This window comes from Antechinus flavipes, chromosome 3 (genome assembly GCF_016432865.1).
Source record: "Antechinus flavipes isolate AdamAnt ecotype Samford, QLD, Australia chromosome 3, AdamAnt_v2, whole genome shotgun sequence".
Lineage (NCBI taxonomy): Eukaryota > Metazoa > Chordata > Mammalia > Dasyuromorphia > Dasyuridae > Antechinus > Antechinus flavipes.
The window spans coordinates 204,920,856-204,936,772 of NC_067400.1; the positions used below are offsets into that span (position 1 = coordinate 204,920,856).

Sequence of the window (15,917 nt, forward strand, 5' to 3'; positions counted from 1 at the left end):
TGGAGGCAGTGAATTCAAGAGTATTGTGTGGGGGAGGGGTCAGAATGAAACTGTTAGAACAGGGAAACAGCCAACATCGGAGAGTCAGACACAAGAGCAGACCAGGAGTAAAGATGGGGGTTGGAGACGGTGAGTCCATCGTTCAGGGGAAGGTATGGTCACCAACAGTTTTCCCCCCCACCACACACACACTTCTGTGCAATAGAAGCTGTTCATCTCAGTCAGTCATGGCTTTGATTACTATATTACCATTACTGTACAATTACTATAGTACTATTGTTATACTTTATTACTAAACATGTATACTTGGATGTCTTATCAGCATTTAAATAAAATATAATATATCCCAAACTGACCTAATCATTCTCTACCCACCCCAGAACTAATCTCAGAATCCCTTTTCCTTCTGTTGGGTTTCAAGGGGGACCCCAAAATATTGGGGTTCCAGACTGGTGTTGTGAAGTGTTTCAAAAGAATTTTAAGGCTCAGCTCCATCTTCAAGTCAAGGGGAGAAGTTTATTGTAATTGCAACACCAATTAAAGCAGCTAAATTCCAAAAGAAGTTAGCAAAGAGCTAGGAGCAGGAAAGTAAATTTATAGGTAAAAGTAAGAAAAACCAGGTGCTTCATGTCACTGATATGCTAATTTTACACTTAGGGTGTAAAGGAGTAGAGTTGAGGAGAGGAGTGATGTGTAAGGAGGGAACCTTAGTTCCCTGGGCAGAGGGGAGATGATCTAGAGGTGTGCTTTTAGGCCTGAAATGTCTCTGGGTCAAGTGGCCAGCACTTTTTTTTTCGGTGCATGTGTTAATTTGTTATTGTTGCTTATTAGTCTCAAAAACCCTGTTATCATTGATCAACAGGCTGTCATCTGAAAGAGAGCCATCTTTTGGGCTTAGCATCCTGGTTTATAAAGTAAACTAAGACAACAAAGACTAAGGGAAGAAATACATCATTCCTACATCATTCCCAAGATCAGGAAGCCTTGGGGTTATTCCTAATGACTGTAATTATATCACTTTTAAATCTTTTTTTTTTTTTTTTCTTGGTGTTCTGGATGCAAGTCACCAGATCATTGAAGAGACATGATACCATATATTGTTTGGCAGGGACATGACTTTTTAAGCAATTTAAAATTATTTTAAAAGTCCTTTTATATATTACTGTTATAGGTATATCTTTTATTCTAATCTTAAAGCCTTAAGACTGAATACATGATTCTTTGAAATTTGGATGCTAAAGGGAAATTGTGACATACTAGATAGTGTGAGCTTAAATTCTTTTAAATTTTTCCTCTTTATGACTCTGCACAAGTCATTTAATCTCTATGTCCATTAGACTATTTTATTGGTAGAGAGTTCCCACACTAACAGTTTCTTATGCTAATGAACTCATATATCCTTGTTGACTCTATAGGAAAACAATGTTTGTATAATAACTTGCCTTTTAAATTTACAAACTGCTTTTTTCATGACGGTTCTCTATGAGATAGATAACACAACTATTAGCCCTATTTTATCGATGAGAAAACAGTAACTTATTCATGATCACACAGTTCTAAAGGGTTGAAGTCTAAAATTCTGACTGGGTCCTCATTTTTTCCCAAATCTAATGTTTTTTTATTATTATACCTTGCTGAGGAATAATTCTCCTTTACTTCAAGGAGGTCAAGAAAGGATGGGCCTCACTGAAAGCAACTTGTACCTATGAAGTGATATGGAAATGAAAGTAAATCCCTTTCAGGGGGTTTATCTATCTAAAAATATGGCCTCTGTGACTCACAGATTAAGAACTGAAGAGGCCATAGAGATCATGATAGCAGGTGAGAAAACTTGAGACTGAGAGAGGTCTTGGTTAAAATCACAAGAGGTACCACTACATGGGACCATAGTACAGAGTGCTAGGCCTAAAGTGAGGAAAACACATCTTCCTGAGTTCAAATCCAACTTCAGGACCCTGAGCAAATCATTTAATCCTGTTTGTCAGTTCCTTCATCTGGAAAATGAGTTAAAGAAGGAAACCACTCCAATATCTTTGGCAAAAACCCCAAAATAATGTCACAAAGAGTAACTGAAGCTACTAAACAAAACCAATGATCACAGAGGTAATAGAGAGTCAGAATTTAAATAATTGTTCTGATTATAAATTCAATGCTGTACCACAATATCTCCTTTTTGGAGTGTGCCTCCTATTAGAACTTTAATATGAACATGGGGATTTCTGATGTTTAGGGAACTTCAATGATCTTAAAGAAATTACATTACAATTCAGTCTTTGCTCACAAACGTGATATTGTTGAGTCAGCAGAGAGCTGGGTTGGAAACCTGAATCTAGGATCTAATTATTGAGTCAAACACACAGCATATGGGTGCCTCAATTTCTTCATTTATAAAATAATAACAATATTTCTGGTGCACGTGCTTAATTTTTATCAAATTGCTCGCTATTTAGAGAGGAGAGATTTGAAAGGTTTGGGGAAGAGGGGAGCAGAAAGATAGAGAAAAAATTGGAACTCATAATATTAAAAATGAATATTTAAAACTATATATGTAATTGGGAAAAAAACCTGTTTACAAAAAAAAAAAAAGATCCATTACTTCACAAGTTTGTGGCAAGCAAAGTAAATCTTAAAGCACTATGTAACACCATTATTATTCAGGATTTGGGAAAATTAGGTAGTCTCTCCATCTTGACCTCTTGTGTTAACAACCCTTGAAAATCTATGATCAACAAATTGCTCAATTTTTGATAGATTTCAGTTTTGCCCTCTTTCAACCTTTCCTAGAACAGGAAAGGTAGTTAACTATTTGGATTTCTATAGCTTCTCTGTAAAAAAACCAAATACAAGGAAGCTGAGATAGCAACAGAGTAAGTAGGTGAACTTGCTTACTGTCAAAATCAATATTTACAAAGAGTTGAATGCTCTTAATAAATTTGAAAGCTTGTTGGGAGCAACCTGTGATTTTGTTGGAACAGGGAAAGCTTTATTAATTACCTACTATGTGCTGAACACTTTAAAAATATGCCATTCGAACCTCACAACAACCCCTGGAGGTAAATATAATTATTACCCACATTGGAATAATACTAATGAGCTAACATTTATATAATGCTTGCTATGTGTCAGGCACTTTGCTAAGTGCTGGCCCAGTGCACTGCCCACTATGGTGCCATCTGGTGGCCTCTATAGGAGATTATTGTTTGAGAAAACCCTCTACCAATGTAGATTCTGACCTTCTTTACAATTTAGGTTGAATTGCCTAGGACACTGAGAGCTTAAGTGATTTCTCTACGTTCATATAGGTCCTGAGTGTTAAGAGCAGAAATTGAACAGTTTTCTCTAGATCTGAGGCAGTTTTTCTGTACATTACATCACAGTACCTCTGAAAGCTAGTACATTTGTTAGTAAAAGTCAAAGGCAGATGATTAGAGGTTAATTTTGAATTGACCTGATTGCAATGTAATTTAAAACAGTTATCTCCTGTTTACATAGATAGACCCTTCATTATAACTGGAATTTTTGCATTGAACTCCAAATTCCCTATCCTAAACCTATTTATATTCTGCATGAATGATAGTCTCATTTTATATGTGGAAACTAACACAAAATTGCTGCAGGTCCATTAGAAAACTCCCCCAGGAAAATTCTAGTAAAGATGAAAATGGTCATTAATGGAATTGAAAGTGTTAACAAGGGCTTATTAATACAAAATTGTAGAATATTAGGAGGAGAAGAGACCTTAGAAATCATCTTGTCCAACCTCCTTGTTTTATAGATGAGGAAAAACAACTAATTAGTGGTAGAGTCAAGGCGAGCAGCTCAGTCTCCGGATTGCTAATATAGGTGCTTCACCTAACCTGGTTTGCTTTATTAAATACATATCATGATTGTAATTCATGACTGAGCCACAAAAAAGTAATTCCATAAGACCAAAAATAGAGAAATGAAAAGTAAGAAAACACATAATGGGAAATCACATTTGAGTATTTAAAAAAATAATCACTATAATATGCATTGAAAAATAAACAACAGCCTGGGAAAGATATAGGCTTTGACTTAGTTCTTTTATAAACTAACAACAACAATAAACAAGTGCAGAGAAAGGGAACCCTGAGCTGTGAGATCCAGTGCAATTATGCTGAATTTAAAATTCCGGGGGTGGGGTTGGAAAAAAAAAAAAAAGCTTTTTTTTTTCATAACATGGCCTCTTGCAGCACATTTACAAGGAGAACTTTTTTTCCATAGGGAAGCTCGGCAAAATGAGGACCACATGTGCTTGAGGGCCAAAGCATGCAGTTAGGGCACAGGAGCCAGCAGCTCCGACAGACTCAAGGCAAAGAAAACCATGCTCTTTCTGTCCTCGGTGGGAGCATGAGTGATGGGAGTCTCCAGAGGCCACTGGGTCGATTTGTGGCAAGAAGTGACCTGGGAAATGTGATATACAAGACTATTGCAGGCGGCCTCCACAGCCCCCAGGCCTCCTGAGCCCAAGCCTCCAAGCTGTTTCTTTCCCTATTACCATCTCCCCCCTCACCCCCCCACCCCCATCCCTCTCACTCTCCAAAGTTACAAACTGTGAGTTTCCTTCCTGATAAACCTCCAAGGCCCTCTCACTGATTGGTCTCAGTTTGGGAAAAGGACGTGACATCAGCAGCTCCTCTAAGAGCTTGGTGTCCTGAGGTCTCTCTGGGCTTGGGCCAGCCCCTAACTAGCCAGGGGAGGTGGATGTAAGCCTGGGACCTAGGTGCTCAGGTTACCGGCAGACTGCTGCTGCTGCTGCTGCTGCTGGCACCGAACCCCAGCCTGCTGCAGAGCCTGTGTGCTCAACAGATGAGTCACACGCCTGAGCTTTGAGTGGCGGGGAGGATGGAATTTGAACTCTCCTGAGCCACTGGAGGGGAACCCTGCCCTGCTCCACAGCCCAGCAGAGCCCATGGCCAGCCAAGGAGGCAACGGGAGCACCAGCAAGCCCCAGGGCTTTGGAGGCCAGCCCCAGCTCCAGGCCTTTGCAAACCCCCTGATGAGTGGTGAGTAACCCTGGATCAGGGCAAGTTTGTGCCTAGCTGGAGCCTGGGGCTGGATGATTGAACTGATTCTGAACTGTAGCATGTTTAGGTGCAGCTTCCAGGAAAGGCTGGCTCCGGAGATCAGTGACTTTACTTTCTCAATTAGACAGTTATGTAGAGCATTTTTCTCATTTGGAAGTTAATTTTATTAATGAAATTGTAAATCCAGGCTCTATATACATATGCATATGTATGTGAATGTATCTTTGTATTTTTAAGTGTGTGTGTGCATAAATATACATAGCTATACACATACATGTATGTGTCTACATGTATATGCACACACTTTTGTGCGTTGATGAACACACATCTGTGATTATGTATGTATGCACACAATACACATTTGTGTAAAAGTATACATGAATAATGTACACACATGCCTATAGACATGTGTGTGTTTAGATTGAATTGTGGAGAGTCGGGAATCTTGGAAAACAGTGAGGAGTCTGGTTTTCCTATCTATATCATCTATCTATTGTATATGTATATGCATATATGTATTAAATATGCATGTTAATGTACAAAGAAACACATGTGCATATATACATGCACCAAACTTCTGATTTTCATATGTTCAAAATTACTTTGTACTTTCAAATTGTTTACCTCAGATAGACTTCAAAGAGACCTCAGTTTTGGTGGGAAAAGTGCATGGATTTCAAAATCCATAAGGTAGTGGCCAGCTGGGAGTGGAGAAGGTTTTATTTTCAATTCATATTCTCTAATAAAGTTCTTAATCCCTTAGTACCCAGTAGGTACTTATTTACTCTGTATATAGCAGGTTCTCGAGTAAAAGTGTTACTTAAAGAGAAAATGATATAATAAATTCATGCTCTCTAAATGAGTGACTTTTGTTTTGTAACTGCACATAGATGTGTAGCTGACCTGCATTGGTAGAGGGATTTTTCTCTTCTGAGAGATATCTTTATCTTTGCAATTGCATGTCTAAGCATGTCTCTATAGAATCATATTTATAGATACATCTATAAATGTGCATATATGCATGTATATATCTTTTGAGTTGCAAGTATAGATAAACACATATATGTGGTATAGAAGCATATGTTGTTCAGTGGTTTTCAGTCAAGTCTGACTCTTTGTGATTCCATTTGGGGCTTTTCTTGGCAAAGATACTGGGGTAGTTTGGCATTTTGTTCTCCAGCTCATTTTACAGATGAAGAAACTGAGCAAACAGGGTTAAGTGACTGGCCTGGGGTCACACAACTAGTGAGTTTCTGAGACCAAATCTGAGCTCAGATGTGTCTTGAGTGTCACATTGATGTGCCACACTTAATTAAGACATGTCTTTCTGGCTCTAGGCCCAGAACTCTACCCACAATTCCACCTAGTTATTTCTCCCTCCCCATATACATGCATACACACATGTACAGTGGATATGTATGCATACTTAAAACACAAACATGTATGTGTATCTATAGAGATACATATATAGACACACATATAAACACATGTATATGTCTATAGACACATATGCAAATGTACACTGTATAGAGACATAAACACCAACTTATAAACTACACTTACATGTGGATGCACATGTATGTGAGTGAATGCAGGGGGAAATTTCTTGTGTGTTTGTAAACACATAAGTTTGCAAACTATACACATACATATTATATATATACACACGTGTGTATTTGCAATCATGTAATCTATATGTAGATGCACATGTAGTATGAGTGGGACTATAGGAGAAATGTCTTGTGTATTTGTATATATGTACATCTATATGTAGATATACATATTTGTGACTAGGACTGTAGGGGCAAATGCCTCATATTTGGAAATATGTACATTTATGTATAGATGCACATGTGTATGAGTGGGACTGAAGGGGAAATCTCTCGTGTATTTGTAAATATATCTATATATAAATGCACATGTTTGTGAGTAGAATTTCAGGGGAAATGTTCTCATGTGTATTTGTAAATATATCTATAAATGCACATGTTTGTGAGTGGGACTGCAGGGGGAATGTTTCATGTATTTGTAAATATAGATGTAAATGTACATGTATGTGAGTGAGACTGCAGGGTTTAATATTTTTGTCTTGGGTATTTGTAAATATATCTATGTAGATGCACATGTAAGTAAGTGGGGCTGCAGGGGAAATGTCTCAAGAGTTGGACACTTGTCTCTTTTGTTTGTGTGATCCTAAGGAACCAGGGCCCCCAGGGCAAGGCAGGCAGGGACTGCCTCATTAGCTCCTGATTGATGACTCTGTAAAAAACAGGGCACTGCATCAAAGAGATTATTTCATTCAGCACTCTGTGTTGGCAGTCTGCATTTGATTTAGGTCAGAACACAAAAGGGAGATTTGGTTTATGGGTTTACTCTCAGGAGAAGCGATTCTAAGAGATAACATTGCAGCTCCACTAACAGTGATCCTCCACCCATCCACTGCTCTGGGGTGGATGGACTGCCCCTTAGGGGATTCAAGTGCACCTGGGGAGTAAGAGAAAAATGTTCGTAGGATCAATATGGATTGGTCAATAAAACCTTCAGAGACCATCTAGTCCAATTTGCTCATCTTAAGAATGAATAAAGGGAGTCCCAGGGAGGTTATGATTTGCCTCAATTTCCCCGGCTGCTGGCATCCTTCCCTCAAAATTTTGCCTTGCATTTATTTTTTATAGACTTAATTTTTCTTGGGAGGGAATAGTTGGGGTTAAGTGACTTGCCTAGGATCACCCAGTAGTTACTGTCTGAGGTCATATTTGAATTCCGGTCCTCAGGACTTAAGAGCTGCTGCTCTATCACATATCCCACGTACCTGCCCCATCCATGTAGAATTATTTATGCTGTCTTTCTAAATTGATAAGAGTGTAAACACCTTGAAGGCAAAGGCTATTTTATTTTGGTCTTTATATTTCCATAGCTTAGTGCAGTGTCTAAGACATAATTAGATGCTTAATATATGCTAAATGTTAAAAGAAGAATTTGAACCCAGATTCTCTGACTCAAGCCATTGTGTTGCTCTACATCCCTCAATATGTTATGCTAGGAATTTGGGATACAAGGATGAGAAACAACACAATAGGGGACAGGTAGAGTGGACTGAAATAGAGAAGTCCCTTCTAAGTAGTCAAGTGTAAGGTGGTGAATGATGATGGTGTGACTAGGGAGAATCAGGGGCAGATGGAAATATTTCAAAAGGGAAAAAAATGTCAAGATGTGGCATCTCTATATGGAGATGAAAGGGGAAGAATGAACAAAATTTTAATCTGAGATTTCAAACTTGCATATATTAACATCTGGGAAAGTAAGAGTACCACTGACAGAAGCAGAGATATTTTAAAGGGGAGCTAGTTTGGGGGAAGAGGGATGCAGAGAGGGAAATAAACAAGTTAATTTGAGGATCTGTTTAAGTTTATATTCAAATGGAAATCTATATAGACAGTTAATCAACCTTTTTCAGTCTCAATCTACCTTTCTGATCTGATTATCCAAAACTTCCCTTCCCCCACACTCTGTGGTCCAGTTAACCTAGCCTTTTCACCTCTCCATTTGCATACTTTCTCCTGCTTGAAATGCATTTCTATCTCATCTTTGCCTTATTTTGCTTCAAAACTGCTCTTGACAACTTGTACATGAAGCCTTTCTCAATTTCCCCAGCTACTGGCATCCTTCCCTCAAAATTTTGCCTTAATTTTATTTTATGTAGATTTGGGGAGGGGAGGGCAGGAATAGGGAAGCAATAGGGTTAAATGACTTGCCTGGAGTATCAGACATTGGATTTGAATTCCAGTATTTTTAAACTGACTTCAGGACTGGTGCTCTATCCACTTATAATATCCATATAAAATTATTTATTATAATATAAAAATAAAGCATATAAAATTATATTCCCAGAGTTTAGCTCAGAGTCTAGCATATAATTAGGTGCTTAATAAAAGCAGGTGAATTGATCCACAGTTTGGAGAGATGGGGCTGGAGCTGAATAGAATTGTAGCAACAGATTGGAGAAAGGTTAGCTGAATCACTAGAGTAGTTAGGATTTCCATGTCCTATAGTACACAAAATCAAATGTTTCCCAAATGCCCACAGATCTCTCTAAGATCTTGAGAACTGAGAAAAGCTTGTTGGATTTGGTGACTTCAGTCAATCTTATTTCAGTCATGTCCAACTTTCTTGGTCCCGTGTGTTTATTTATTTTTAAGTTTTGGCAAAGCTACTGGAGTGCTTTGCCATTTCCTTTTCTTATTTTACAGATGAGGAAACTGAGGCAAGCAAGTTTAAGTGATTTACCCAGAGTCACACAGCTCATTAAGTATCTGAGGCTATATTTGAAATCAGGAAGATGAGGCCTCTTGATTCTGGCACTGGCACTCTACCTGTTAATTAAGAGATGGCTTAGGTATCCTGTAAAGTCTGCTTCAGCTCCAGCTTAGATTTTTGTTCAAATCCTTCCAGATTAGAAAACTAAGGGAGATAAGGATCACACAATTAATTGGCTGTATAATTGGGTGAGTGAGGCAGCTAAGACTAAGAATCAGGAAAAGTCATTTTCATGAGTTCAAATCTGCCCTCAGACACATACTAGCTGTGTAATACTGGATGAATCAATTAACCCTGTTTGCCACAGTTTGCTCATCTGTGAAATGAGCAGGAGAAGGAAATGGCCAAACTCTCCAGTGTCTGTGCCAAGACACTGTGGTCACGACGAGTTGGGAGTGACTGAAACAACAAATAATCAAGTGAGTGAACTCCTACTCCTGGGTTTTTTCCACTTACTAACTATACTGCCTTACTGGTAGATAAAGATGAGTAAGTCTGAATAAGAGATTTAAGATGCTGATTGTAGGAGGTGGGATATGTGTGTGTCTTTGTGTGTGTATGTAATAAAGTTCCAGCATCATAAATAACATATACAAAGATCTACTCCATCTACAAAACAAGCAGTTCTATAAAACAAGCAGTGAAGAAAGAAGGGGGATTGCAGAAAAGTTGTGTTCTGATTTCATAATGGGGAAAATACCCTTCCTAAGCCACAGGAGGGATCAGCTTGTTTGTTGGATTAAAGTAGTAATTACCTTAAAAGGGGGGAAAATCACTGATTTTGAGATCAGTTGACCAAGGTTCAACTTTCAGTTTTCCTACCTACTTGATGCCTTTGTTATAAAATTGCACAAATAAATTTTCTGGCTTTCCAATCTGGAAAATGAATGCATTGACCCAGCTGACCTTTAGGTTTTTTTCATGCTCTAAAGCTATAATTTAGCTTTTCCCTCTTCTCTCTTTACCCTCCATTTACCCCCCTCTCCAAACTTCACCCTTGCTCATTGGAATACAACATTTTCAGTATGATTCCAATGGAATTTTTCCATTGGAATCCTTCCATCAACACACACCGTTGAAACAAATTTCTCTCCGTTTCCAAGAACAAGGAGACTGTTTATCCCCTTCTCTCCCCACCCCCCTACCTCCCTAGCAGACGAATGCATTGTTTTTATATCTCACTTTGCAACAAATTCTCCAGTATTTTGAGAAAGTCATCTGATAGCATGTGTTATGTGATCATCAAATAACATTAAAAATATTATATTGGTCATTTATACTTTCCTGAAACATTCCTCCTCTCTCCCCCTTTCCAAGACAATCCCTTATAATATAGAATATAGAGAGGAGAAAAACACTTCAGAAAAAATAATCAATAAACCTTTTTTAAAGCATCTGCTATGTGCTAAGCAGGGCAGCCAGGTGGCGCCATAGTGCACAGAGTTCTGGACCTAGAGTTCAGGAAGACTCATTTTCTTGAATTCAAATCTGCCTTCACTTACCAGCAGTATGACCCTGGGCAAGGAATTGTTTGCCTCAGTTTTTACATCTGTAAAATAAGTTGGGAAAGGAAATGGCAAAATTACTACAGTATTTTTGCCAGGACAACACCAAATGGGGTCACGATGAGTCAAACATAACTGAAATGATTGAGCAATAATATGTGCCAATCGTTGTGAAAAGCACTGGGTATTATAAAATTGCCAAAGACAGTCTCTGTCCTCAAAGACCTATACTGCAAAATTCTGATATATCCAACCTCTGCAAAGAAATGAGGGTAGGGCTTTCTGACAATATCTTGTTTGGGCTAAGTGTGGTTCTTATAATTTGAGAGAATTTGGGTTTGATTATTTTGTTGTTGTTATTGCTATTTTATTGTTGGAATCTTTTTGTGAAATATTTTCTTGCTAAGTTAAATTCATATCAATTCATATCTTCGCATGCTTCTCTGAATCCATTGTATTCACTATTGTTTTTCACAATATTTCATTTACATTCATATACTGTAGTGAGTTAACTATTAACTAATCAGTAGATAGCTACTTTGTTTCTAAGCTTTGGCTAATCATTTCTCTGATTATTAGTGATTTGGAACATTCTTTCATGACTATAAATATGCTTCTATTGGGGAATAAACTTTTGGTCATATATATTTCCACTAATTGTACCTACATATATATGTATGTTTGTATATGTGTGCATATATAGATATCTATGTATGTCTGTCCATCTATCTGTCTATTCATCCATCTATTTGTCTCCATCTATTATCAAATCTGTCCAATTGATCTGTCTTTTTATTCATCTATCATGTATATATCCTTCCAGCCATTCTTCTATGATCAACTGTCTCTCCATCCATTTATCTATCTATCTATCTATCTACCTTCCTGCCTGTCTATCAATCATTTAAGTAACCTTATCATTGATATTTGATAAAAGTATCTCATCTGTTTTTTTTTCTGTTTTGATGACATAACTTTAAATGATCATTTTGCTTATCAATTTTCAAGCTGCTATGGCATAGAATGCAAAATGTTGGACTAAACCTAATTTCTGTCAGACTGCTTTCTAATTTTCCTAGAATTCTTTTCAAATAGATTATTATTTCCTAGGGACTTTGTTTCTAGGTTCATCATAATGCTGAGTTACTAAGTTCAGTTAATTTTGATTTTGACATATTTATCTTGAATTTTTAAAAAAAATTGTATGTAATATTGTTGTTATTCATTTGTATTAGCCATGTCTGCCTTTTTGTCATCCCATTTGGGGTCTTCTTGGCAAAGAAACTGGAGTGGTTTGCTATTTCATTCTCCATCTCAATTTATAGATGAGGAAACTGAGGCAAATAGGTTTTAAGTGATTAGCCCAGAGATACACATCTGGTATACTTTTGAGGCTAGATTTGAACTCAGGAAGAAAAATTCTGATTACAGACTGAGCTAATCTATCCACTGGACCATCTAGAGGCTACTTTGTAATGATTTCTATTTATAATATATGTTAAGGTCTAGTGATGCAATTTCCTCTCAATTCCTACTTTTTCATTATTTTCCTTGATAGATGAATTTTTTGCCATACCAAATGAATTTTGAAATTTTGTCTTGCTCTGTAAAATGTATAACACTAAACTTATAAATCAATTTTTATCATATAAATATTTACTGCATTTATTAACACATATATGTTTACAGCATTAATAGTGATTATATTTATAGTATTGAAAGCATTTGTGTGTATATTTATAATTTTATTAATATCCCTCCAATTACTTAAGTTGTTCTTTATTTCTTTAATGAATATGTTGTAATTATGATTGCATTGAGTGTGGTCAGCTCCCAGGTACATTTTATAATTACTTCCTTACTTATATTATTACTTTCTGAATGTTTCAGTTGCTACATATAAATGCTGTTTTGGGGAAAGTATATTGTTTTGTTCAAGGGTGACATCAAAAACTTGAAGCATAGCTAGGTGCTGTACTTGGAGTTAGGAAGACCCGAGTTCAAATCTTCCCTTAAACACTTACTAGCTGTGCAACCCCAGGAAAGTCACTTATAGACTCAGTTTTCTCATCTCTAGAATGGTTGAGACAAATGACATCTATCTTACTGGATTGTTGTGATGATCAAATGAGATGATATTTGTAAAGTGCTTGGCAAAACGTAGAACACTATATGAATACTAGCTATTATCACTGTCGTCATCATCACCACCATTATTGAAGTTATTGTTTCTATTTTCTTTGCTGCTTTTCTAGGATTTTCTATGCAAGCCATTATGCCATCAGAAAATAAGGATAGGTTTTTCTTCTCTTAGCCTATCTTTATGTCTTTAATTTCTTTCTTTTTTGCTGTTGTGGAAAAAATACCAAAAAAAGGAGCCTTAGAGAAACTTACTGATTACCAACTAGTATGGCTGTAATCCTATCTTTACAGAATTTTTTATGTGATTTATCTATGTACAAATTCAGGGCATTCTCACTGATGGTATTTATAGAAATCATGTAGGCTTTCAAATATAATAAACATGTGGGATAGATAGATGATGTAGTGTCAGAACACCAACCCTGGAGTCAGGACGGCCTGAATTCAAATTTAGCTTCAGACACTTGACACTTACTAGCTGTGTGACCCTGGGAAAGTGATTAAACCCTTATTGCCTGGCTCATAATAACAATAATAATAATAAATGATGCACAACATCTTTGTCATTTCACAATTAACTAAAGATGCAGAAATTATAAGCCTGTTGTGCTTATTGTTTGTTCATTTAAAAAAAAAATCACCATTTGATCAGTAGAACAAAATGACATCTCTTTTATAACAACAACAGGATGTCTCTTATCTAGGCATCAAGATAGTAAAAATATCTTTAGGTGATGTAACAATAATCTTGTTCAGTGACCCTTTAACAATAAATGTGGAATAAAGCACAAAACAGGGAAATAAATGTATGCTTGTTAAAGACATTTACCACTATGAAGGAAGAGTCCAGGATACCGTTTGGAATAGTGATTCCAAGTGTGTCATACCCTAGTACACTGCAGAACTCTCTAGGACAGATCTGTAATCTCACAATAGTTTGATCTCTCTATCCATACTGGAAAGACCATATGAAAAATGTCTACTATACATATTTTTTAAATTAAAAAAAATGCATAAAGAAAAAGAAAAACAGAAAAGGGACAAAACAAAATAAAAAGAAAGAGAACATTGTTATTTGCCCAGCAAAACATCAGGGAAGATTCAAAATATATAACAATTAATTGCCAACTCAAGAAAATATATATATATTAGTAGAAGTATTATTATTAGAATATATATATATATATTAGTAGAAGTATTATTAGTAGAATATATAATATATATATGTATATATATATATATTAGTAGAAGAAATTATATTCACGAGTGTCCATTTTTTCTTTACTTCCTTGTAAGTTATTATTTTGTTCTCTGCCATGCACCTTTTTTACTTTATTCTTTTTTTCCTCCTTTCATCATCCCCATCTCTCCCAAGCAGACTGTAGTTAAGAAAGGACACACACACACACACACACACACACCCCTTTCCTATCCCTGCTGACCCTTTGCTTTAATTCTCCTCCTTAACTTGCCTCATCTTAACCTCCCTTGTCTTCTTCCCTTCTCCTTTGCTTCCCCATGTGCCCATCCCTACCCACTTTTTTTTTTTAATAGATTTTGGAGAGTTCTATACCCTTTATTTATCCTATTAAATCCATTTCTGATGTGAGTAGATTTTCCGAACTAGGAGCCCTCTTCCCGCTCTACTTTGTGTCTATTCTTTCTTTGTACTTCCTTTGTATAACATATGCCCCAATCTTTCTTTTGAGCTACCCTACTGCTAATGTCAATCTTGAACATATGGTATACATTTCCCATGTTAAACATACACACACACACACACACACACACACACACACACACACAAGCATTTTGTCAAGTTGAGTTCCTTGAAATTGATCTTTGATATTGGCTCCTATATATTAAATTTTCTATTGAGTGGTTTGGTTGATAGAAAGTCTTGAAAAATCTGCAAGTTCATTGAATGTCCATTTTTTCTCATCCATTATTATGGGTATTTTTGCTGGATATGATCTCTTTGGCCACAGGCCTAGTTCTTTTGAGTGTCAATAGATATGATTCTAGGACCTGTGGTCTTTTATTGTGGCTGCTAATAAGTCCTGTACAATTCCAATTGTAGTTCCAGCATATTTGAATTGTTTTTTCTTGTTTTTTTGAAAAAATTTCTCTTTGATCTGAGGGTTTTGAAATTTGGCAATAATATTCCTATGTGTTTTCCACAAAAGATCTCATTGAGGTAGTAATTGGATTTTTTTCTATTTCTACTTTTCCCCTCCTGTTTTATTACTCTAAGACAATTCTCTTGGATTATTTTTTGCATTATTATATCAAGGGTTTTTTTTTTTTTTTTTTTTTGGTCACAACTTTCAGGCAGTCCAAATATTCTTAAATTTTCTTTTTCTTGATCTGTTTTCCAGATCTCTTGCTTTTCTTATAAAATGTTAAACATTCTGTCCTATTTTTCATTCTTTATAATCTGTCTTATTATTTCTTGATCTCTTATACCTTTTGTGGCTTTCCCTTATCTGATTCTAATTTCAGAGAATTACTTTCATCTTTAAGACTGTATCTCCTTTTATAGTTGGTTAACATTTCCCCCCCATAATCTTGTTTTTCTTGGATACATACACACACACACACACACACACACACACACACACACGTGTGTGTGTGTGTGTGTGTATATATATATATATATATATATATATATATATATGTATATATATTTAATTTTTCCTCAATGTTTCTCATTTGATTTTTGAATAATATTTCACATTACTCTTTGGGGTGGAAGCTTTTTTTACTTAGTATTATCTTCTGAAGATGAATCCTGATTTTATCTGCTCCCAAAATTTCTCTGATTGAGGTCTTATTACCATTTCATACTGTGGAGATTTTAACATGCATTTGGATTGATACTCCATAGAACAACAGAAAAAGATTT

At 36.2% G+C, this 15,917-nt stretch overlaps 2 protein-coding genes across 7 annotated transcripts in view; both read left to right on the forward strand.

Annotated features, from left to right (window-relative positions):
* Positions 1–4,359, forward strand: part of ASB11 (ankyrin repeat and SOCS box containing 11) — a 70,043-nt gene extending 65,684 nt beyond the window's left edge. The window contains exon 7 of the mRNA XM_051984484.1: positions 4,246–4,359. Within this exon, the coding sequence (XP_051840444.1) occupies positions 4,246–4,280 (35 nt within the window). The 3' untranslated portion in view covers positions 4,281–4,359. The remainder of the gene's footprint in view (positions 1–4,245) is intronic.
* A 267-nt stretch (positions 4,360–4,626) lies between these two features.
* Positions 4,627–15,917, forward strand: part of ASB9 (ankyrin repeat and SOCS box containing 9) — a 125,052-nt gene continuing 113,761 nt past the window's right edge. For 4 of the 6 annotated variants that reach the window (XM_051984478.1, XM_051984477.1, XM_051984481.1 and 1 more), the window contains exon 1: positions 4,627–5,027. In XM_051984478.1, coding sequence (XP_051840438.1) covers positions 4,934–5,027 — 94 coding nt within the window. In that variant the 5' untranslated portion in view covers positions 4,627–4,933. The remainder of the gene's footprint in view (positions 5,028–15,917) is intronic. The other 2 variants (XM_051984480.1, XM_051984482.1) reach the window with 2 other exon arrangements.